At 50.3% G+C, this 24,067-nt stretch overlaps 2 protein-coding genes and 1 pseudogene across 3 annotated transcripts in view; 1 reads left to right on the top strand and 2 right to left on the bottom strand.

Annotated features, from left to right (window-relative positions):
* The window catches only part of LOC103117308 (aminoacylase-1B), a 38,103-nt gene extending 23,410 nt beyond the window's left edge, over positions 1 to 14,693 (top strand). Inside the window, exons 1-15 of one of the 2 annotated variants that reach the window (XM_016190074.2) lie at positions 566 to 780; positions 1,293 to 1,403; positions 5,673 to 5,737; positions 5,827 to 5,931; positions 6,860 to 6,954; positions 10,561 to 10,637; positions 10,711 to 10,800; positions 11,417 to 11,473; positions 11,759 to 11,832; positions 11,909 to 11,958; positions 12,075 to 12,219; positions 12,310 to 12,378; positions 14,120 to 14,199; positions 14,284 to 14,344; positions 14,425 to 14,693. In XM_016190074.2, the coding sequence (XP_016045560.2) occupies positions 1,310 to 1,403; positions 5,673 to 5,737; positions 5,827 to 5,931; positions 6,860 to 6,954; positions 10,561 to 10,637; positions 10,711 to 10,800; positions 11,417 to 11,473; positions 11,759 to 11,832; positions 11,909 to 11,958; positions 12,075 to 12,219; positions 12,310 to 12,378; positions 14,120 to 14,199; positions 14,284 to 14,344; positions 14,425 to 14,589 (1,227 nt within the window). In that variant the 5' untranslated portion in view covers positions 566 to 780; positions 1,293 to 1,309 and the 3' untranslated portion in view covers positions 14,590 to 14,693. Of the gene's footprint in view, positions 1 to 565; positions 781 to 1,292; positions 1,404 to 5,672; positions 5,738 to 5,826; positions 5,932 to 6,859; positions 6,955 to 10,560; positions 10,638 to 10,710; positions 10,801 to 11,416; positions 11,474 to 11,758; positions 11,833 to 11,908; positions 11,959 to 12,074; positions 12,220 to 12,309; positions 12,379 to 14,119; positions 14,200 to 14,283; positions 14,345 to 14,424 lie in introns of those variants that run through there. The other variant, XM_060204565.1, reaches the window with a different exon arrangement.
* A 2,579-nt stretch (positions 14,694 to 17,272) lies between these two features.
* On the bottom strand, positions 17,273 to 19,363 carry RPL29 (ribosomal protein L29). The gene is made up of 4 exons (XM_007527313.3): positions 19,312 to 19,363; positions 18,941 to 18,985; positions 18,355 to 18,419; positions 17,273 to 17,730 (listed from the first exon to the last, which is right to left on the bottom strand). The coding sequence occupies exons 2-4, from the start codon at positions 18,975 to 18,977 to the stop codon at positions 17,350 to 17,352; spliced, it is 483 nt and encodes a 160-aa protein (XP_007527375.2). The 5' UTR covers positions 18,978 to 18,985; positions 19,312 to 19,363; the 3' UTR covers positions 17,273 to 17,349.
* Positions 19,364 to 19,907: 544 nt separating this feature from the next.
* On the bottom strand, positions 19,908 to 20,776 carry LOC103117281 (chymase-like; annotated as a pseudogene).
* Positions 20,777 to 24,067: the final 3,291 nt, after the last annotated feature.

Below are 24,067 nucleotides of genomic sequence, written 5' to 3'. Positions count from 1 at the left end.
TTTTTCCCTTTTGTTTTTGTTTTTTATTGTTGTTATTTGCTGTCATTGTTGTTGGATAGCACAGAGAGAAATGGAGAGAGGAGGGGAAGACAGAGAAGGGGAGAGAAAGACAGACACCTGCAGACCTGCTTCACCGCCTGTGAAGCGACCCCCCTACATGTGGGGAGCCCTGGGGGAGGGGGGCTCGAACAGAGATCCTTATGCCTTTCTGCCACCACTCAGCTCCCTCGTATATTTTTTCACCAGAGCATGGCTTAAAGTAGCGTGAAGGAACTGAACTTGGGACTTGGGAGCCTCATGTAGGAGAGCTTCTCTGCATAAGCATTCTGTTAAGTCCCCCAGCCCAGCCCAAGGTGGGCAGTTACTAAGCAGAGCCCTCTCCAAGCCTGTGTCAGGGAGAACAGTGCGAGGAGGTGGGGGAGCCGGACCTTGCAGTACCGCTCCTGAGCGCCAGGGGGCAGCTTCCGGAACCTGCACTCGGAGTTTAAGCCCGGGGGCGTGGTCCTGCGGGAGCCAATCACGAGCGGCGGTGCGGGGCTGGGGGCAGTGCGGAGCAGAGCCCGGCATCACCGCGCCAAGGCCGGAGCCGGAGCCCGAGCAGCCCGGACGCCGGCGGGGCCTCTGTTCGCAGTCTTCGCCCCGCCCCGGTATCCGGATCCGGCCGCTGGGTGGGCGGGCCGGGGCGGCCCTGAGCCTACGACCTCGCCGCACCCTCGGTCCGCACGGCTGTCCGCGGCGGGCTCCGGGAGGTGGACGCGTGCCCAGGACCAACAGAGCGAGGTGGGGCTCTCGCAGACCCAGGGCTCCTGGGCACGAACAGAGGGCGGCTGGGAGGCATTTTCCTTTAAAAGCAAGAGCACTGATTGTGCCGGAGATTGAACATGAGATTTGGGGGTCTCAGGCATGAAAGTCATTATTATTATTATTATTATTATTATTATTATTATTATTATTATTATTGGATAGAGACAGAAATTGACAGGGGAGGGAGAGAGACACCTGCAGCCCTGCTTCACTACTTGTGAAGCTTTCCCTCTGCAGGTGGGGACCAGGGGCTTGAACCTGGGTCCTTGCGCTCTGTAATGCATGCGCTTAACCACGTGTGCCACTCGCCCTCCACCCCCCACCCCAGAGGTTTTTGAGGGAAGAATAAATAAGGAAATTATTGTCCTGCACCTGAGACAGACTGAAGTCTCTGAACTTCAGTTCCTGGGGCATGTCCTGGGGAGGTGCTGGGTGCAGGTGGGGTCCAGGAGGCTGCAGGGGCCGACAGTCACCCGCTCTGCTCCTAGCTGACCACCCCCAAGCCATGGCCAGCAAGGGTGGAGAGGGCGAGCACCCGTCCGTGACACTCTTCCGCCAGTACCTGCGCATCCGCACCGTTCAGCCTGAGCCTGACTATGGTGAGAAAGTCCAGCTTCACACCCACGGGGCTCGGGTCCAGAGGGCAGGCGCTGACCACCTGTAAATCGGGCTTCACAGACTGATTCTAAGACTCGTGAGAATTCTGGTGGTTATCATTGGGAGCTGGGAGGGCGGGGAGCCTGAACTTTTGGTGGTGGGTGTGGTGTGGAGCTGTATACATCTCTCAATCTTATAACAAACTATTCATCACAAATTTAATTAAAAAATGGGGGCCTGGTGGTGGCTCACCTGGTTGAGCGCACATGTTACAATGTGTAAGGACCCGGGTTTGAGCCCCGGTCCCCACCTGTAGGGGGAAAGCTTTGCAAGTGGTGAAGCAGGGCTGCAGGTGTCTCTCTCTCTCTCCCTCTCTCTCTCTCTCTCCCTCTCTCTCTCTTACCGCCTGCCTTCCCTCTTGATTTCTTTTTTTTTAATTGAGGAACTTGAATTATCTTTATTTATTGGATAGAGACTGCCAGAAAACTCTCTAGATATCTTTCTTTCTCTCTTCTTATAACTTCACTTTTGTCTTTCTTTTTTTTTTAATTTTTTAAAATTTTTAAAAATATTTTATTTTATTTATTTATTCCCTTTTGTTGCCCTTGTTGTTTTATTGTTGTAGTTATTATTGTCGTCGTTGTTGGATAGGACAGAGAAAAACAGAGAGAGGAGGGGAAGACAGAGAGGAGGAGAGAAAGATAGACACCTGCAGACCTGCTTCACCGCCTGTGAAGCGACTCCCCTGCAGGTGGGGAGCCGGGGGCTCGAACCGGGATCCTTATGCCGGTCCTTGTGCTTTGTGCCACCTGCGCTTAACCCGCTGCGCTACAGCCCGACTCCCTTTTCTTTTCTAAGATTTTATTTATTCATGAGAAAGATAGGAGGAGAGAGAAAGAGCCAGACAGCACTCTGGCACATGTGCTGCCTGGGATTGAACTCGGGACCTCATACTTGAGAGTCCAAAGCTTTATCACTGTGCCATCTCACAGACCACTCACTTTCTTTTCTTTTTTAATTGTCTTTATTTATTTATTTGGATAGAGACAGCCAAAAATCAAGAGGTAAGGGGGTGATAGGGAGAGAGACAGAGAGACACCTGCAGGTAGCCCTACTTCACCACTTGTGAAGCTTTCCCCCTGCAGGTGGGGGTCTGGGGCTCGAACCTGGTCCTTGTGCCCTGTAACATGTGTGCTCAAACAGGTGCGCCACCACCCGGCCCCCATAAATTCACTTTTAAATTAATTAATTAATTAATTAATTCCCTTTTGTTGCCCTTGTTTTATTGTTGTAGTTATTATTGATGTCGTTGTTGTTGGATAGGATAGAGAGAAATGGAGAGAGGAGGGGAAGACAGAGAGGGAGAGAGCAAGACAGACACCTGCAGACCTGCTTCACCGCCTGTGAAGCGACTTCCCTGCAGGTGGGGAGCCAGGATCCTTCTGCCGCCCTTGCGCTTTGTGCCACCTGCGCTTAACCCGTTGCACTACTGCCTGCCTCCCAAATTCACTTTCTTAATAATATGTTTATTTATTAATTATTGGATAGAAACAGAGAGAAACTGAGAGGGGAGGTGGAGATAGAGAGGAAGAGAGACACCTGCAGTTCTACTCAAAGCTTTCCCCCTGCAGGTGGAGACCAAGGACTTGAACCTGGGTCCTTGCACACTGTAGTGTGTGTGCTTAACCAGGTGCACCACTGCCTGCCCCCTCCCTCTCAATTTCTAGTTTTCTCTGTTTAATAAAAAAATAAAGATAAAAAAAAAATTTTTAATGAAAAAAAAAAAAAACGGGGCTTCAACTCCCTGTCATCCAGCTGAGCCCAGCGGTGCTGCCCCAGATGGCTCTTTGGCTTCCCCCACCCTGTTCTTGATCACCGGAGTGCTTGGCAGTCCCTGTGCCCTGTGGAGGCTCTCTGTGGAGGACCTTGACCTCAGAGGCTCTGCTGCTCCCTCACTCCCCAGGGCTTGGTGCCGGGGGCGGGGAGTCCCAAGCAAGGCGCTGGCCTTCTAGAATCCAGTGTGAGAGTCGGATGGTAGCACAGCGGGTTAAGCGCAGGTGGCACAAAGCACGATGACCACGCAAGGATCCCGGTTCGAGCCCCCGGTTCCCCACCTGCAGGGGAGTCGCTTCACAGGCAATGAAGCAGGTCTGCAGGTGTCTGTCTTTCTCTCCCCTCTCCGTCTTCCCCTCCTCTCTTCATTTCTCTCTGTCCTGTCCAACAACGACGACATCAACAACAACAATAAAACAACAAGGGCAACAAAAGGGAATAAATAAATTGCCGGTCCTTGTTTGGGTGCCAGATGCCGAGATAGCCTGAGGGGGCTTTTTCCTGAGCAAGTGCTCTCTGGGTTGGAGAGAACTCGACTGGAGCCAGCTTAGGCTGCTGCGTGGGAGAGGGATCAGGAACTCGTGCCGAGCTGGGACTCTGAGCCGGAAGGGAGTCCAATGTTTAATCAGAAAAGAATCTGTGTTTATACTCACCAAGAAGGAAATGGTAGGGTGGAAAACGGGGTGTGACGTAGAGAGAGAGGGTGGAGCGAAGAGAGAGAAGCCAAACAGTGAGATTAAACCAGTGCCCTGCAGGCAGGGTGGTTCTCAGGTAAAACAGTGATTATGTAAATAGGCCACAGCGTTAAGCAGCTGGCATACTGCCCGACAGTAAATAGTATAAAAAGAAAAACAAAAACTTAGAAATGGACCTACCCTATGACCCTGCAATTCCCCTCCTGGGGATCTATCCTAAGGAACCCAACACACCCATCCAAAAAGATCTGTGTACACATATGTCCTCAGCAGCACAATTTGTAATAGCCAAAACCTGGAAGCAACCCAGGTGTCCAACAACAGATGAGTGGCTGAGCAAGTTGTGGTCTATATACACAATGGAATACTACTCAGCTGTAAAAAATGGTGACTTCACCGTTTTCAGCCGATCTTGGATGGACCTTGAAAAAATCATGTTGAGTGAAATAAGTCAGAAACAGAAGGATGAATATGGGATGATCTCACTCTCAGGCCGAAGTTGAAAAACAAGATCAGAAAAGAAAACACAAGTCGAACCTGAAATGGAATTGGCATATTGCACCAAAGTAAAAGACTCTGGGGTGGGTGGGTGGGGAGAATACAGGTCCATGAAGGATGATAAATGACATAGTGGGGGTTGTATTGTTATATGGGAAACTGGGGAATGTTATGCATGTACAAACTATTGTATTTACTGTTGAATGTAAAACATTAATTCCCCAATAAAGAAATAAATTAAAAAAAAATCTAAAGAAAAAATAAAAGAATCCACTGTGGTGCCTTAGTGGGTCATTCCCAGCTCCTGCTCTGTGACCTCCCCACTGGGAGGTGTCTGTCTCTGCCACAGCCGTCACCTCCTTCAAAGGGGCAAAGTGGGGACTTCCCACCCAACTTTCTACAAAAGAGGCCACTGACCTTTTTCTTTCTTTCTTTCTTTCTTTCTTTTTTTAAGATTTTATTTATTTATTCATGAGAAAAATAGGAGAGAGAGATAGAGAACCAGACATCACTCTGGTACATGTGTTGCTGGGGATTGAACTCAGGACCTCATGCTTGAGAGTGTAGTCCCTTAGCCACTGCACCACCTCCCGGACCACTTTTTTTTTTTTTTGAGTATTTTATTTATTTAGTTAGTTAGTTTTTATTTATTTAGTCTTTATTTATTTATTTTTGAGAGAGATGCAGAGCGAGAAAGACACAGAGAGAAACCCCAGAGCCCTGCTCAGCTCTGGCTTGTGGTGCGGGGGACTGAACCTGGGACTTTAGCGCCTCAGGTATGAGAATCTCTTTGCATCACCATGATGCTATCTACCCCCTCCCCACTGGCCTCATTCATGGGAAAAATAAATGGAGGTCTTGGGAAGGTGTGGGATTGTGCTGAGGAGGGAGCCGCCCCTTTCAAGGTCTATTCTCTCTCCCCCTTTTTTTAAAATACTTATTTATTTATTTATTTCCTTTTGTTGCCCTTGTTGTTTTATTGTTGTAGTTATTCTTGTTGTTGGATAGGACAGAGAGAAATGGAGAGATGAGGGGGAAGACAGAGAGGGGGAGAGAAAGAGTTATACCACCTGTGAAGCGACTCCCCTGCAGGTGGGGAGCCAGGGGCTCAAACCGGGATCCTTCTGCCGGTCCTTGGGCTTTGCGCCACCTGCGCTTAAACCGCTGCGCTACAGCCCGAGTCCCTATTCTCTTCTTTGGATTAGCCGGCAGCCACAGGCTACACAAGTCTCTTTGTGTCCCCAGGGGCAGCTGTGGCCTTCCTGGAGGAGAGAGCCCGCCAGCTGAGCTTGGACTGTCAGAAAGTGGAGGTGCGTCCAAGGCCCTGAGTGCAGAGGGGAGGCAGATCTGAGGGACCGCCTCTCCCTTCCCCTGCTGCCCTCCTTCTGACCCTCTCCAGGTGGCACCTGGGCGTGTGGTGACCGTGCTGACCTGGCCAGGCACCAACCCCAAGCTCTCCTCTCTCTTGCTCAACTCCCACACGGATGTGGTGCCTGTCTTCAAGGTGTGTGTGTGTGGGGGGGGAGGTGGGGGTGAGGGGGGCAGACAGGCTGCAGGCCCTGGGGATAAAGAGAGTGCAGACCCCTGTTTGACTTCAGGCGGTCGGTCCGCTGGTGTTGGTCTTGCTATTGAACCCTGAATACCCACCATTCATTTTTTTAAACATTTTTTTTTTTAAGGATTTTATTTATTGATGAGAAACATAGGAGGAGAGAGAAAGAACCAGACATCACTCTGGCACATGTGCTGCTGGGGATCGAACTCGGGATCTCATGCTTGAGAGTCCAAAGCTTTATCACTGTGCCACCTCCCGGACCACCCACCATTCATTTTTTTAAATGTTTTATTTATTCACTAATAAGAGGGATAGGAGGAAAGAGAGAAAGAACCAGACATCACTCTGGTACATGTGCTGCCAGGGATCAAACTCAGGACTTCATGCTTGAGAGTCCAATGCTTTAGTTATTGCGCCATCTCCTGGACGGCGAATTGTTATTATTATTGTTATTTTACTTTTATTTAATTTGATAGGAAAGGGGGAAATTGATAGGGAAGGGGCATAGAAGGGGAGAGAGACAGAGAGATACCGGCAGACCTGCTTCACCACTTGTGAAGCTTCCTCCTGTAGGTGGGGACGAGAGGTTTGAACCCAGGTCCTTGTGCATGGTAGTATGTGCACTTAACCAGGTGCGACGCCACTCGGCCCCTGAACAGCCACCATCTGTCCCCACTCGGCAGTTGCTTTCCGCCCTGAGTCAGTGGAGATGGACATGAGAGATGGCGACCTGTCAGCACTCTGCTGTCCCCTTTCCCATCCTGCCTGTCACCCCAAGCAGACCCAGACCATGGGCTTTCAGGGACCAGTCCCAGCTGATGTGAATTGATTGACGATGAAATTTGGGCTTGAGGTCCCTCTTCCTTCTTGCCCTCAGGAACACTGGAGTCATGACCCTTTTGAGGCCTTCAAGGACGCCGAGGGCAACATCTATGCCAGAGGCTCCCAGGACATGAAGTGTGTCAGCATTCAGTGAGTGCCACGTGTACCGTCCGCACGGACCCATGGGATTGATCCAAGCCTGGTGGATGACTAGAGTACCCAAGGCCGAGCAGGTCTTTATTTGTGTATCTTTTTATGGACAGAGTTAGCATTGTGTCTATTCAGAGGTAGGTGTCTTGGGTGGCCAATTCCAGGAAATTCACTTAGTCCAACTTAATGAAGCCAATGCTTTCCAAGAACAGGCAGAAACACTGGGGGGTACAAAGTGAAACTGTAGTGGTCTGGGAGGTGGTGTAGTGGATAAAGCATTGGATTCTCAAGCATGAGGTCCTGAGTTCAATCCCTGGCAGCACATGTACCAGGGTGATGTCTGGTTCTTTCTCTCTCTCCTCCTATCTTTCTCATTAATAAATAAAATCTTATTTATTTTATTTTTATTTATTTATTTTCCTTTTGTTGCCTTTTTTTAATTGTTGTCGTAGTTATTGTTGTTGTTATTGATGTCATCGTTGTTGGATAGGACAGAGAAAATGGAGAGAGGAGGGGAAGACAGAGAGGGGGAGAGAAAGACAGACACCTGCAGACCTGCTTCACCGCCTGGGAAGCGACTCCCCTGCAGCTGGGGGCTCGAACTGAGATCAGGCTGAATTTTCTTAGGTGGCTCCATCCAGTGGAGCTTCTGGTGACCAAACTTGCTTTCTCCTATTCAACAAGGCAAAGGCGCAGGAATGTCTTACTTATTTAATTACTTTTTACTTGATAGGACAGAGAGAAATTGAAAAGGGAGATAGGAAGAGAGGAAAAGAGATACCTGCAGCCCTGCTTCACTGATTGTGAGAAGTAGGTACTTGGTGTGAGAACTGCTGATGAGAACTATGGACTTGAACCCTGGTCCTTAGGTTCATGTAATGTGTCTGCTCAACCAGGTGGACCATCAACCTGCCTTCTATTAAGTGTATTAATTAGTGAGAGGAAGAGAGAGAGAGCCGGAGCAGCACTCTGGCATATGCAGTGCTGGCAGGGAATTGATCTCAGGGCCTCATTATGCAAACCTGTTTTTTTTTTAATTATCATTATTTATTTATTGGATAGAGACAGCCAGAAATTGCAAACCTGTTTTTTTTTCTCAGGGCCTCATTATGCAAACCTGTTTTTTTTTTCTCAGGGCCTCATTATGCAAACCTGTTTTTTTTTTAATTATCATTATTTATTTATTGGATAGAGACAGCCAGAAAATGCAAACCTGTTTTTTTTTTAATTATCATTATTTATTTATTGGATAGAGACAGCCAGAAATTGGGGTGGGTGAGAGACAGAGAGACACCTGCAGCCCTGCTTCACCACTTACAAAGCTTTCCCCCTGCAGGTGGGGACTGGGGGCTCGAACCCTGGTCCTTGCGCACTGTAACATGTGCACTTAAACAGGTGTGCCGTCACCCAGCCCCTTGTTTTTTTTTTAATTTTATTTATTTATTCCCTTTTGTTTCCCTTATTGTTTTTATTGTTGTAGTTATTGATGTTGTCGTTGTTGGATAGGACAGAGAGAAATGGAGAGAGGAGGGGAAGACAGAGGGGGAGAGAAAGACAGACACCTGCAGACCTGCTTTACCGCTTGTGAAGCGACTCCCCTGCAGGTGGGGAACTGGGGGATTGAACCGGGATCTCTACATCCTTACACTTTGCGCCACCTGCGCCTAACCCGCTGCACTACTGCCCGACTCCTGTTTTGTTTTGTTTTTAACCAGAGCACTCTGGCTTATGGTGGTATTGAACCTCAGACTTTGGAGCTGCGGACATGAGAGTCTCTTTGCGTAACCATTATGCTATTCACCCCACCCCAAACCTGGTGCTTTTTACTCGATGTTCTATCTCCCAGTATACCTAAGGAACACTTTTTCATTTTAAATTGCCGTGAAGGTTATCGCTGGGACTCAGTGCCTGTACTAAGAAGCTACCATTCCTGGAAGCCATGTTTTACTTTCTATTTGTTTTGTTAATTGAGAGAACAGACAGAAATTGAGAGGGGATGGGGGGATAGGGAGGACATGAGAGACTTTTGCAAACCTGCTCTACTTCTTGTGAAGCTTCTCCCTTGCAGGTGGGGAGCAGGTACTTGAACCTGGGTCCTTGTGCAGGGTGATGGTGATGTGTGCAGTCAACTGGGAGCACCACTGCCCAGCCTGAGGCTTTTTTTTTTCTTATTTTTTTTCCCCTTAAAGATTGCATTTATTTATTAATGAGAAAGGAGAGAGAAAGAAAAAACCAGACATCCCTCTGGTACATGTGCAGCTGGGGATTGAACTCACGACCTTATGCTTGAGAGTCCAGTGCTTCACCCACTGTGCCAACCTTCCAGATCACTTTTTTCCTTTCCTTTTCTTTTTTTTAAAAATATTTTATTTATTTATTTTAATGAGAGGGAAGAGAGACGAGAGCACTGCTCAGCTCTGGCTTATGGTGGTGCTGGGGACTGAACCTGGGACCTTGGAGCCTCAGGCATGAGAGTCTCTTTGCAGAACCATTATGCTGTCTCCCCAGCCCACTTTTTCCCTTTTCTTTCTTCTTTTCTATGTTCTTTTTCTTTTTCCTTCCTTCCTTCTTTTTTTTTTTTTTTTTTACCAGAATACTGCTCAGCTATGGCTTATAGTGGGATTGAACTTAGGACTTCAGGCATGAAAGGCTCTTTGTATAACCCCAGTGCCTAGGAACGCTTTTTAAAAAAGGTACATTTACTTCATATGAGAAAGAGTTACACAGGAGGCAGATAGAAGGAAGAAAGAGAGAACAGAGATAGATCATCACCACTCTGGTATCTCTGGTGCTGGGGATCAAACCAGGAGCCTCAGGCAGGAAAGTCTTTTTATTTCATGTTTTATTTTTTTAACTTTTTTTTTTAAGTTTATTTTTATTTATTTATTTTTATTTATTTATTCCCTTTTGTTGCCCTTTTTTTTTTATTGTTGTAGTTATTGTTGTTGTTGTTGGATAGGACAGAGAGAAATGGAGAGAGGAGAGGAAGACAGAGAGGAGGAGAGAAAAACAGACACCTGCAGACCTGCTTCACTGCCTGTGAAGCGACTCCCCTGCAGGTGGGGAGCCGGGGCTCGAACCGGGATCCTTATGCCGGTCTTTGTGCTTTGCGCCACCTGCGCTTAGCCCGCTGTGCTACAGCCCGACTCCCTTAACTTTTTTTTTTAAATCTTTATTTGTTGGATAGAGACAGTCAGAAATTGAGAGGGAAGGGGGTGATAGAGAGGGAGAGAGACAGAGAGACACCTGCAGCCCTGCTTCACCACTTGTGACGCATTCCCCCTGCAGGTGGGGACCGGGGGCTCGAACCTGGGTCCTTGCATACTGTAACATGTGCACTCAACCAGGTGCGCCACCACTTGGTCTTGACACTGTCTCTCCAGTGGAACTCTCCAGCAGCCCAAGGAACACCTTGCCCTCTCACTTTAGGCAGGAGGTTCTACCATGACCATTGTACAGGTGGAGAGACCAAGGTTCAGGAAGGGCAGGGACCTTCTGGAGTCCCTGACAGAATGTGGTAGGGCAGGGCCCAAGGCTCCAGCCTGCTTGTCCGATGGTCTGATGGCTCCCCTAGCACCCGGTTTAGACCCTCTTCTTGTTTCTGAGGTATCTGGAGGCTGTGAGGAGGCTGAAGGCTGCAGGATACCATTTCCCTAGGACCATCCACATGACGTTTGTGCCAGGTAGGAGTGGGAAAAGGCACCTTCAGGGAGGTGGAGGGTAGTGCCTCATCTCACACCCTTGATGCTTCTCCAGATGAAGAGATTGGGGGTCACCAGGGCATGGAGCTGTTCGTGCACCGGCCGGAGTTCCGGGCCCTGAGAGCCGGCTTTGCCCTGGATGAGGGTGAGTGGAATGGTAGCTGGCTGAGCCGCTGGCCTGGAGTGGAGAGGCTGCCCGCAGGGTTGTGTCCCTCCACTCTATGAGTTTAGTTTAAAATATTTATACTTACTTGTTTATTAATGAGAGAGAATAAGAACCAGAGCATTCCTTTGGCATACGCGGTATCAGAGACTGAGCTTAGGGCTTAGTGCATATATATATATTTCATTTTAATGAGAGAGAAAGAGAGAAACCAGAGCACTGCTCAGCTCTGGTTTATGATGGTACAGGGTATTGAACCTGAGACTCTGGAGCCTAAGGCATGAGAGTCTTTTTGCATCACCATTGTGGTATCTCCCCCACTCTGGACCTAGTACTTGTGAATCCAGTACTTTACACTGCACTACCTCCTGGGCCACTTCCTCCTCCTTATTCTTTTCTTCTTCTTCTCCTCTGCTTCCTTTCCTCTTCCCTCTCCTTCCCTCCTCCTCCTCTACATTATTATTATTTGACTAGAGCACCACTCAGCTCTGGCTGTTGCTGGAATTGAACCTGAGACCACTGGGGTCTCTCAGGCATGTGAGTCTGCACGACTGTTAGACTCTCGCTCCACGTTCTCAACAACCCTTTCCCTCCTCAGGCCTGGCCAACCCCACTGATGCCTTTACTGTCTTCTACAGTGAACGGAGCCCCTGGTGTGAGTATGGGCACGGAGTGAGAGTGCCACCGTACAGATGGCAGACTGTCAGAAGGGGCAGGAGGGGCCCACTAAGGGCCACAGAGCAAATTGGCATCTGAATAGACCTTGAAATCAGAGCCCCCGGCTTCCCTACCCCTTCCTGAGCTTCTGAGAATAGGCTCTACACTCTGTTTTGAAGGTGAAGAGAGCTGTGTCAGACTGGCTTTGGGTGGGTGGGTGGGTGTGGGAGGAGAGCCAGCCCCACCCCAGGGCATGCCACACTCCCTTTGCTGTGTCTCTCAGGGGTGCGAGTCACCAGCACTGGGAAACCAGGCCATGGCTCACAGTTCATTGAGGACACGGCGGCGGAGAAGCTGGTATGTAGCACATGGGGAGCCTGGGAGTTTGAGGGGCTCCGGCCAAGTCACTCACTTCTAGCCTCACACTCCTCAGCACAAGGTCGTGAGCTCCATCCTGGCGTTCCGGCAGAAAGAGCAGCAGAGGTGAGGCAGCCTGGGAGAAGGGACGAATTCAGGGATGGATGCTGGACCAGAGGCAGGTCACTTGTTTTTCATCGGTTGTTTCCTCTGGCCGTCCCTGCCCCTGTTCCCCACGCCAGGCTGCAGTCCAACCCCCGCCTGACGTTAGGGTCCGTGACCTCTGTGAACCTGTCTAAGCTCGAGGGCGGCGTGGCCTATAACGTGGTGCCTGCCTCTATGAGTGCCAGTTTTGACTTCCGCGTGGCACCGGATGTGGATCTGAAGGTGCCGCCTCCCCCTGGGTTTGGAGGGGGAGAGACTGGAAGCCCAGGCAGGGAGAGCCTGGGGGCTCATCTCCTCTCTCTCTCCTCCTAGGCTTTTGAGAAGCAGCTGCACAGCTGGTGCGGGGAAGCTGGCGAGGGGGTCACCTTCGAGTTTGCCCAGGTAGTGACTGGGAGCCAAGTAGGGGAGCGGACAGACTAGGCTCACAGGCTGTGCCGCTGCAGGATGTGTGGCTGGTGTGTTAGCTGAGTCTGGCCATTTAGCTGAGGACCTCTTATTCACTGGCAAACACTAGGGTACTGTTGAGTGCTGGGGGGGTCTGTAGGAAGCAAAATTAGTGTTTCTGCCTCCATTGTTATCTCTGGGACTTGGTGCCTACGCTATGAATCCACTGCTCCTGGAGGCTACTTTTCCCTTTTGTTGCCCTTGTTATTTATCACTGTTATCATTGCTGTCGTTACTATTGGATAGGACAGAGAGAAATGGAGAGAGGAGGGGAAGACAGAGGGGGAGAGAAAGACAGACACCTGCAGACCTGCTTCACCGCCTGTGAAGCGACTCCCTGCAGGTGGGGGAGCCGGGGGCTTGAACCGGGATCCTTAATCCGGTCCTTGTGCTTTGCGCCACCTGCGCTTAACCCGCTGCACCACTGCCCAGCCCCTAAAAAATTATCTTTATTTATTTGATAGACAGCCAGAAATTTAAAGGGAAGGGGTGGTAGAAAGGGAGAGAGAGAGAGAGCCAGGCAGTGGCACACCCAGTAAAGCCCACATAGTGCTAAGTACCTGTGTGGGTTTGACCTCCCGGCTCCCCACCTGCAGGGGAGTCGCTTCACAGGCAGTGAAGCAGGTCTGCAGGTGTCTGTCTTTCTCTCTCCCTCTCATTCTCTCTCCCCCCAGGCAATTTTTCTGTCCTATCTAATAAAAATGGAAAAAATGGCTTCCAGGAGCAGTGGGTTTGTGGTGCCAGCACCAAGCTCCAGCAATAACCCTGGAGGCAAGAAAGGGGAAGAGAGAACCTGCTTCAACACTTGTCAAGCTTTCCCTAAAGGTGGGAACTGGGTTCTCGAACCCAGGTCCTTGCACATTATAACACATGCACCCAACCAGATGTGTCACCACCCAGCCCTGCAAAATTAGTGTCTTCTGGGAGTCAGGCGGTAGAGCAGCAGGTTAAGCGCAGGTGGTGCAAAGCACAAGGACTGGAGTAAGGATCCCGGTTCGAGCCCCCGGCTCCCCACCTGCAGGGGAGTCGCTTCACAGGCGGTGAAGCAGGTCTGCAGGTGTCTGTCTTTCTCTCCTCCTCTCTGTCTTCCCCTCCTCTCTCCATTTCTCTCTGTCCTATCCAACAACGACAGCAATAACAACAATAATAGTAACAACAACGATGAACAACAAGGGCAACAAAAGGGGAAGAAATAGCCTCCAGGAGCAGTGGATTCATAGTGTAGGCTCTGAGCCCCAGCAATAACCGTGGAGGAAAAAAATAATAATAATAAAAATAGTGTCTTCTTGCTCTCCTGGTCCTTATGCCATGAATGGGGAACAGACATGAATCAAATATTTGTGACTATCAACACATATGGTCCAGGAGAGGGTGAGCACTCACCCTAAGAGCCTGGAGTTGGAGTATTTAGCTGGTCGGAGGTGTTGGTCTGGGAGACCATCATGAGGACGGGGCCCCTGGGCTGGGATCTGAAGGATGGACAGGAAGGGCATAGAAAGGTCGCAGAGAGACCTCTGCAGAGTTGAAAGAGGGTCTGTGAGTGACCAGCTGACCATCTGGCTGTGGGTATGTGGCGGGGGAGGGAGTGTGCCCTGTGCCAGGCACCACCCACCCCATACAGAATGGGACACAATGCCCAGGACCTGTCCTGAGCCTGTGACTCCTCCCCGCCCCCCAGAAGTGGACAGAGCCCCGAATGACATCCACCGACGACTCAGACCCCTGGTGGGCAGCGTTTAGCGGTGTCTTCAAGAACATGTGAGTGTACTGGCCATCCTTACCGTCCTCACTCCTTCCTCCCGGCCCTTCTGCACCCTTCCGCACGGTCCCTTCCCTCTGCAGGAACCTCACCCTGGAGCCCAAGATCTTCCCTGCTGCCACTGACAGCCGTTACCTCCGTGCGGTGAGCCAGCTGCCTGCAGTCCCGCGGGGCGGTCTCGGCAACTGTCCTCCCTGCTAACGGCTCCTTCTTGCCCATCGTAGGTGGGGGTCCCAGCTCTGGGCTTCTCCCCCATGAACCGAACGCCACTGCTGCTGCACGACCACAACGAGCGGCTGCACGAGGACGTGTTCCTCCGGGGAATCGACATATACACGCAGCTGCTGCCTGCCCTGGCCAGCGTGTCCGCTGCGCCCGGTGACGGCTGAGTCCCATGAGCCCCAGCGTGTGTCCCTGGAGCTTCTCCCCCCAAAACAATCAGTGCCAAGGACTACACTCTGTCTGTCCGACAATAAAGTCTGTGTGGACAGAGGCCGTCTCTCAAGTATCGCTGGCAAGGATGTGGGTGCGGCAGATTCACTTCCCTGGGGTGTGCCACCCCCACTTCCAAGATGAGGAAACTGAGCGGTGGGCACTTGCCCATTGCCCCGCATTGTTCTGTGCGTTTCAGCACAGCACAGCTGGTCACTCTGGTCTGTGCTCAGCAACGAGAGGTGATAGTGGGCGGGGGCAGGTAGCATGATGGTTATGCAAACAGACTCTCATGCCTGAGGCTCCTGAGACTCCCAGGTCCCAGGTTCAATTCCCCCACACCACCATAATCCAGAGCCAAACTGCTCTGGTTAAAAAAAACTCACCATTTGCTTTGAAGGAGGATGCAGAGACAAAGGATCTCAGAAAATCACTTTGGGTTTTCCCGGAAGCATACCCAACACCGAGACAGGATCTGAATGGGAGGGCAACTGGGCCCCTACCAGATGTGGGCCATGCCATGCAGGGTTGCTGGTAAGGCATGAGTGCTAGCTAGCTATGGAAAACTCTGGTGTCAGGCTTGGATGGGAAACTGAAAAATAAGCTCAGGGCTGGGGAGACAGAATAATGATTATGTAAAATACTTTAAAAGGGAAGTGCACACGCACATACACACACTCTTGTGCAAGGACCTGGGTTCAAAGCCCCTGGTCCCCACCTGCAGGGGAGCAGGACTGCAGGTGTCTTTCTTTCTCCCTATCTTCCCCAACCCCTCTCAATTTCCGTCTCTATCCAATACTAAATAATTTTTAAAAAGAGGGAGAGTGGTCCGGGAGGTGGCGCAGTAGATAAAGCGTGAGGTCCTGAGTTAAATCCCTGGCAGCACATGTACCAGAGTGACGGCTGGTTCTATCTCATTAATAAATAAAACCTTAAAAAAAAAAAAAAAAAGAGGGAGAAAGACACCTGAAGACCTGCTTCCTTTCTTTTTTTTAAAGATTTTACTTATTTATTCATGAAGAAGATAGGAGAGAACCAGACATCATCTGGTACATGTGCTGCCGGGGATCACACTCGGGACCTCATGCTCGAGTCGAAGGCTTTATCCACTGTACTACCTACTTTTCTGCTTGTGAAGCTTCTCTTCTGCAGGTGGAGACTGGGGCCTTATACGCAGGTCCTTGAGTACCATGTGTGCACTCAACCATGTATACCACTGGGGAGCCCCTGCAAGACTTTCCTGCCTGAGGCTCTGAGGTCCAAGGTTCAAACCACCATAAGCCAGAGCTGAGCAGTGTTCTTGTATTGTTATCTTTCATTTAAAAAAAAAATATATATATATATATATATGGAAGTTGGGTGGTAGCGCAGTGGGTTAAGTGCAGGTGGCACAAGGATTAAGGATCCTTAAGGATCCCAGCTGAGCCCCTGGCTCCCCACCTGCAGGGGAGTCACAAGCAGTGAAGCAGGTCTGCAGGTATCTCTCTCTCTTCCCCTCCTCTCTCCATTTCTCTTTGTCCTGTCCAAAGATGACATCATTAACAATAACTATAACAAGGGCAACAAAAGGGTATATACACACACACACAGGCAGGGTGGTTGGTGGTGGTCCTCTGGTCCCCCTACGAGGCAGGAAGTGTCATGTACAGGAGGTTAGCGCTGCAGGTATCTTATCTTTGCCTTCCCTCTTTTTGTTTCTATAAAAAATTAAACCTGTAGGTATGGCCCTTGCTAGGTTTTGGGGTCTCTGGTAATACCTTAGCTTGGAGCGGAGTCTGCACGGGGCGGCAGGACAGACATCTGTCACCTGCAAGATACTTTCGCTCAGTTGTTCATGAGCTGACAGCCAGGAGCTTGGCTATTTATATTCTAGACTCTTGACCTACCCAACTTACAAGCAGTCAAGATTTGAGACTCGTGCTTCCTGCAAGGAAGCAGCATGGAGGCTGAAGGCGAGAAGGTTGTGACCCAAAGCTACTGGGCCTTACCCCTCAACCCAGGGCAAGGTGAGTGGGTACTGACCTTTGGCTGAACTAAGCCACTTCAGGACACACGCCTGGTGTAGCTGACCACACAGCGCACGACAGAACTGTAGTCAAGAACGCGCAGCCCAGCCTTAGCTGGACAAAATCTTCCTGGGGCTTCACCTCCCTCACTAGCTTAGCTGTGAGTCAAAGCTACTACTGACAGAGGGTCCTCACCATCTCCAACATTCAAACTTGAAGCTACTTAGTAACGAGGGCCAGGAGAAAGAAACCAGACATCACTCTGGTACATGTGCTGCTGGGAATCGAACTCAGGACCTCATGCTTTGAATGTCCAATGCTTTATCCACTGCACCACTTCCCAGATCAAAGTTATGTGCTGTCCGACACTATGGAGCTGGGGAACCATGTCGTGGCAATGAATGGCAACACAGCCAAACCCTGTCACCTGCAAGTGCAAAACCTGCCCACTCCCAAGTCAGCCTCAACTCCCTCCCTTTCTCCACAGCCTTCTCAGTACAACCATTTCCTTACCCACTGCCGCTCACTCACTGGTCTCCTTGTACACCCGCTCTCTCTCTCCATCTTATCAGTCACCACAAATGGAGGTACAACCCTACTCACACCCTCGCCGTGGAACAAGACAGTTAAGAGATCGTGTCTCAAGTTTATTGTACAAACAGCACAGGAGGGCACCGGCCCCACTGTCCTCACACTGACAGGAAGGGGCCTCTACTGTGCAGCCTTGGGGGCCTGGGCGCTTCTGGCGGCCGGAGCTGGAGCAGCTGGAGCTGCGGCTGGAGCTGGAGCCTGGGCCTTGGCCTTAGCCTGGGCCTTGGCCTGGGCCTGAGCCTTGTCTTTTCTCCTGAGACCCCTGGCCATGTAGGCGCGGACACGTTTCCCAAGTCTGGGGTGGGCGATGAAGGCCAGTCGCTTGAGCTTGCGGCTGCAGCCCTTCGGGATGTTGGTCTTGGCCTGCTTGGGCTTTGCCACGGCCTTGACGACCTCGACCCGTGCGCTCATGGCCTTGGCGTTATTGGCCTGCATCTTCTTCAGACCCTTCTTGTTGTGTTTCTTGGCAAACCGCATGTTCCTCAGGAACTTGGGGTCTACCTGGAAGGGAATAAAAACGCAGGTGTCTAAGGTGCAGCAGTCTGAAAGCTCCCGTGTCTCCCTGGTGGTGGCTGGCCCTGGAGGCCACTGGAGGCTCAGAGAGGGTGGAGGAGTGCAGGCCCTGCACTGGCTGGGTGCTGAGAGCAACACGAGCCACAACAGAGCTCTGGCGCACGCGACGTGCAGGGGATTGAACCCGGGGCCTCAGAGCCCCAGGCACGAGTCTGTTTGTGTAACCATCATGCTGCCTCCCTTACCCCATAAATGGGAAACTTCAATCAGCTTCTGCTGATCCTTCTTCCAAAGGTCAGTGTCTGTGAATCTCAGGGCAGTCCCGCTCCAGACCCGCCTCAGCTAACTAATCACCACAGGAAGCAGGTCCCACACCGCCCGGGCCTCAGAAGACCCAGGGAAGTTTTGTTATGGACGTTGTCAGCTTGATGTTTGCTCAAAGGCTGGCCGGGCAGAGAAACTGCGCCTATGGGGCCAGGCGGTGGCGCTCCAGTGCGCAAGGCCCCAGGTTCAAGCCCCAGGCCCCCACCGGCAGGGAGAACGCTTCAGGAGGGGAGGGGTGAAGCAGGGCTGCAGGTGTCTGTCTCTAAAAATAAATTCTCGAACACTCACCCCCTTCAGAGACTCGTATCTTTGCGACCGAGGTTTCTTGATGCCGTTTCGGTGCCATTTCCGGGCTGTGAAGGGATGAACGACCCACAGTTGTGACCTCCCGTACCCCTCTCAATTTCTGTCTCTACTCAATAATAATAATAATAATAATAATAATAATAATAATAATAATGCTAACACGAGGCCAGACGGCGGCGCACCACACATCACAGTGGACAAGGACGCAGGTTCGAGTCCCTGGGCCCCATTTGCAGAGTGGAAGCTTTGCGAGCAGTGAAGCAGGGCTGTCTCTCTCTCTCTCTCCCTCCCTCTTTTTGTTTAAGGACTTGAGGTCGGAGGAGGGAGAGACAGGACCAGACATCACTCTGGCACATGTGCTGCCGGGGATCGAACTCAGGACCCCACGCTTGAGAGTCCAGCGCTTTATCCACCGCGCCACCTCCGGGACCACTGTCAGCCCCCCCCCCCCCAGCTCCTGGCTGTCTCTCTATCCAACAGACAGGAGCAGTAATAATAATAACAATAACGGGCACATATATCCACGCTCGACGGTGGCGGCGGCCTGACACGTGGGCCCGGAACTTACACTGGTTGTGCGTCGTGTGGTTCTTGGACTTGGCCATGTCCGCACCTGGAGGAAGGGAGCGGGAGGCGGTCAGGCTCCGCGGCCTCCCCCTGGCCCATTGCGGCTGCACAAGCCGGGTCCCCCGCCCCAACTCGGAAGCGGCGCCGCGGGGCCGAGCTCCCGCCTTCCCCTCCGCCTAAAGGTAGAGCTCGGCCTCCAGACCCGGGTTCTCCCCTTTCATCCGGCCCCACAGCCGCCCTCACGCACCGCCCCCGGACCCGCAGCCGCCGCTCCCCACCAAGCAGTCAGCCTCCCACTCCTCCCCGCGGCTCGGGGCCCGCCATGGTCGGGGGGTCGCGGATGGCTCTGGATCCCTCGAGGGTTGCACTCACCGAAGGCTTCAGCCTGCTCCGAGCGCTGGAACCGGAAGAGAAAGAGACCTTGGTGAACCACGGGAAATAGGGTCGACGAGACAGGAAGGTACTACAAGAATAATTTCCCCCTCGGCCCCGGGGAGAAAGGTTCCGCGGCTGAGTAGGGACAGCCCTACGGAAAGGCGGAGCTGCGAGTAGAGCCCTGCCCCCTATTCCTTCAAGGAAATCTAGGTTTAAGTAAAAGTCCTGAAGGCTGGGTGGGGGAGATAGCATAGTGGTTATGCAAAGTAGATGCACTATACCTTGGACTCCAAAAGCCCAGGTTCAATCCCCCAACTCCTTCTCTATAAACCAGAGCTGAGCAGTGTTCTGATAAGATAAAAAGTCCTGAAGATGAAAGATGTCCTTGAAGCATGTGTGTTATTAACAGTAAGTGTATTATTGATAGGATATTACAATCTTGTAAAGTCACAGTGTATAGTTCCACAGCACACCCACCACCACAATTCTCTATCACACCTCCCAGCCCCCAAAGATGACCACCATTCTTATAAGTCTTAGCAGTTTGCTTGTTTCTGTTTTTTTTATTTTTCCAAGTTTATGTGTAAGATGCATTTTTTTTTTTAAGCCTGACTCTGAGTCTTTATTGACATTCAGGGAGCAATTCTGCAGAGAACCTGCTCAAGGTCAGGTTCAGGCTCCTCTAGGCTGGGCCAGGCTCCTGGGTTAATTCTCTTTCAGGATCATATTGATCCAGGGCCGGTAATAGGAGATGCGGGTGAAGACAGCAAGGGGTTTGGCATCCATCCTTCCATAGGACACAATGCCATGGGCCACCCCAGCACACAGGAGAGGGCCCCCGGAGTCTCCCTTAAATGCAGAGTTTCTCTTCTTGGAGTTTCCCAGACACAGCTGGAGATTGTGGTCAAAATCTGAGTGGTGCTTGCAGTCTTGGGGGTCCATAAGTCTCTGCTTCACCTCCTGCAGAGTGTCAGACCCTTTCCCCTTCACATCCGTTCTCCCCGAGCCGGCCACCCGGCACATTCTCCCAGGGGGAATGAAGTCAAATTCAGCTGCCAGGGGGACTGTGCCCACGGCCAGGGTCAGGTTGGCTTTCTCCTCCAGCTTTAGTAACATGATGTTATGGAGAAGAGTCATCTCACCGTATTTTGGATGACAGAATTGTTTTTGGACCATCAGCGTCTGCCAAGTGTCTTCACGCTCCTCTATGTTGTGGACTCCCAGGGTGACATTAATAAGCCTCCCTGCACAGTCAGCACAAAGTCCCGTCTGACCAGGAATCCCCCGCAAGCTGCTGTGTGGCCTTGCTCAGTGAGAATCGTCAGGAAGGCCATGTAGGGGCGGGAGTGTGGCCTGCACTCTGTGCCCCCAATGATCTCGCCAGCCTTGGCTCCAGAGCACAGGGAAAAGCACAGCAGGGTGAGAGGAAGAAGAAGCATCTTGTCAGAGAGGCAGCCTGTGGCTGGTGCTGCTCTGTGTCCTGTGGTGGGTTTTATAACCCCAGCAAGTGAGGGCAGGGCCAGGCTGGCGACCACAGGAACTGTGGTGTAAGCCAGCGGTCTATCTGGTCAGAATCTCCCTTGGAGTTGCTCTGTTTTGCTAGAGGTGAAGTTGAGGTTGAATTCCTAGGTCTTGACTTTGGGATGAAATTCATCCACTGGAGCCTAATCTGACGTGGGGAGAAGTAGTCCTGTGTCCACTTGTTAAAGATCCATCAGAAATAGCAGAAATACAGGAGCTGAGGGAGGATCCTTACGCTGAACGTTCAGAAATTCTCACACTTTCATGACCCTGGCCTGTTGTTAAAATTTCCGGGGCTCTTGCCGGCCGGGCTGGCTTTGCGGGCGGGTAACAGAGACGCGGAGACAACGGCTGGGCAGGGCAGCTGTATTTCTTTATTCAGGAACAACGATTCATAAACTAAGACAAACTAATCACCAAACAGAACTCTGCTGTCTCTTTGCGGCGGCCCAAGCACTCTCTCTTTTACTCTGGAACTCAGGAACCCTCTCCCTTACTCTCGAACTCAGAAACTCTCGCACTCTCGCACTCTCGAACTCCGGAACTCAGGAACTCTGTCTAACTCAGGAACTCAGGAACTCTGGCTAACTCTGGCACTCTGGAACTCAGGAACCCTCTCCCTTACTCTCGAACTCAGAAACTCTCGCACCCTCGCACTCTCGAACTCCGGAACTCAGGAACTCTGTCACTGGGGAACTCAGGAACTCTCGGACTCCGGAACCCTCTCCCAGGGTCCCTTGGGGCGGGGCCAAGCAGGCCCGCGAAATTAACAGGACTCATCCAATTCTCTTGGAGGGGGAGGGCTAGAACAAGCCAATGTAAAGCATACGACACTGGCCACAGCGGGAAGTTCATTTTTCACGAATGCCCAAGGTAAACGCAGAGGTGTAAATGAGCACATGTATACAACTGAACTAACATTTTCAGGAGATGATATTTATCCTTATCTAGTGCAGAACGCTCTGTGGATTCCCATTCCATTCCATTTTATCCCACTCGACATTAAAATGTAACCCACACCTTAGTTAAAATGTGATTACTGATGGCTTAATAGTTATTGACCTCAGAGACCTAGGAAGTGGCGTAGTGGATATGTCTTTAGACGCTGTAGCATGGAGTCCCGAGTTCAATCCTTGGCATGATTTGTGCTAGTGAGATGCTCTGGTTCTTTTTCTCTGTCCTTTTCTCTTCTCTCATAAATAAATAATGTTAACCCAGATTTCTCACTTCCTCTGTAAAAGTGTTCATTGGCAAAAGTATTCAAGAGAATAGATGTGAAAGGAATATGTCTTGTGACAGGACTTATAGACGGAATCACAGGACTAGGTGGGTTTGAAATTAGTACTTTTTTTTTTCTTTTTAAGAGTCTGTGAATATCATTGATTATTACAGTTCTTTGATTAGCTGTCATTTTTCATATCTACCCTCTAAAGTAAGTATTCGGTCAGCTTTATGGGTTGACTACTGTGGCTTCTGGGTCAGAAATAGATTTTCCTGATTCCACACCCAGGGCCCTTTCTTCTTTACCTCTGGAAAGCAATAAAGAAGTCAAGTTCTCCAATGGCATGCAGCTGTAGAAAGATGACTAGCTTCAGGAGGTCTGGGGCTGTCTACGTTTACCTTATAAATTAAGCCAGTTTTGCTGAAGTAGAATACACACAGAGGTCAGTATCTCCCACTCTCAACAGCTTTGGGAAGTACCATTACTGTCACTTTACAAATATAGGTAATATATTATCTTGCTCAGATCACAGAGCTCATAACTGCTACAAATGGATTGTAAGCCTATAGTACTGTTCTCTTTCTTTTTTTCTTTCTTTCTTTCCCTCCAGGGTTATTGCTGGGGATTGGTGTTTGCACTACAAATCCTTTGCTCCTGGTAGCCATTTTTTCCCCCATTTTATTGGATAGGACAGAGATATGTATTTTTCAAAATTATTTTTAAGTTGTATTTTTTTATTATCTTTATTTATTTATTGGATAGAGACAGCCAGAAATTGAGAGAGGGAGATAGGATGGGAGTAAGAGGGACACCTGCAGCACTGCATCACCACTCGTGAACCTTTTCCTCTGCTGGTGGGCACCACGGGCTTGAACCTGGGTCCTTGTGCACTGTCATCTTTGCGCTTAACCAGATGCACCTCCACTTGGCTCCAGACAGAAAGAAATTGAGAGCAGAGGGGGAGATATTGAGGGAGAGAGAAAGTTAGACACCTCCAGACCTGCTTCACCACTTGCAAACTATCACACCTCCCAGCCCCCAAAGATGACCACCATTCTTATAAGTCTTAGCAGTTTGCTTGTTTCAGTTTTTTTTTTCCAAGTTTATGTGTAAGATGCATTTTTTATCTCTCTCTCTCTCTTTTTTTTTTTTTTTTTTACTTCCATGGTCATCACTGGGGCTTGGTGCCTGTACTGTGAATCCACTGATCCTGGAGGTCATTTTTCCCATTGTTGTTGTTGGATAGGACAGAGAGAAATGGAGAGAGGAGGGGGAGACATATGGAGAGAGAAAGATATTCGACACCTGCAGACCTGCTTCACTGCCTGTGAAATGACCTCCCTGCAGATGGGGAGCTGGGGGCTCGAACTGGGTTCCTTAAACTGGCCATGTGCGCTTAACCCGCTGAGCTACCACCTGGCCCCAAATGCATGTTTTTAGAAAGTACCCTTAGCATGCTGTGGGGGACAGTGATTATGCAGAAGACTTCCATGCCCAAGGTTGTGAGATCCCAGGTTCAATTCCCAGAACCACCGTAAACCAGAGCCAAGCAGTGCTTTGTTAGCTCTCTGTATATATTAAAAATACTAAAAAATTAATTTCTGAGAGAGAGAATGGTGAAAGTTCCTTGCAATCTTAGGGTTTAAAAAACCAGTGAGAAATGGACCTAACCTATGATCCTGCAATTCCTCTCCTGGGGATAGATCCTAAGGAACCCAACACATCCATCCAAAAAGATCTGTGTACACATATGTTCTTGGCAGCACAATTTGTAATAGCCAAACCCTGGAAGCAACCCAGGTGTCCAACAACACATGAGTGGCTGAGCAAGTTGTGGTACATATACACAATGGAATACTACTCAGCTGTAAAAAATGGTGACTTCACCGTTTTTAGCCAATCTTGGATGGACCTTGAAGAAATCATGTTAAGTGAAATAAGTCAGAAATAGAAGGATGAATATGGGATGATCTCACTCTCAGGCCGAGGCCGAAGTTGAAAAACAAGATT

This window comes from Erinaceus europaeus, chromosome 12 (assembly GCF_950295315.1).
Source record: "Erinaceus europaeus chromosome 12, mEriEur2.1, whole genome shotgun sequence".
NCBI classification, from domain to species: domain Eukaryota; kingdom Metazoa; phylum Chordata; class Mammalia; order Eulipotyphla; family Erinaceidae; genus Erinaceus; species Erinaceus europaeus.
The sequence above is the reverse complement of the archived record's forward strand: the minus strand, read 5'-3'. Positions and strand labels throughout refer to the sequence as shown.

Excerpts from the sequence above, each read along its gene's own strand:
- RPL29 (XM_007527313.3), bottom strand. The coding sequence starts at position 18,977 with ATGGCCAAGTCCAAGAACCACACGACGCACAACCAGT. Across the intron at positions 18,420-18,940 it reads CCACACGACGCACAACCAGT|CCCGGAAATGGCACCGAAAC; the intron begins GTAAGTTCCGGG and ends ATCCCTTCACAG. Across the intron at positions 17,731-18,354 it reads GATACGAGTCTCTGAAGGGG|GTAGACCCCAAGTTCCTGAG; the intron begins GTGAGTGTTCGA and ends ATTCCCTTCCAG.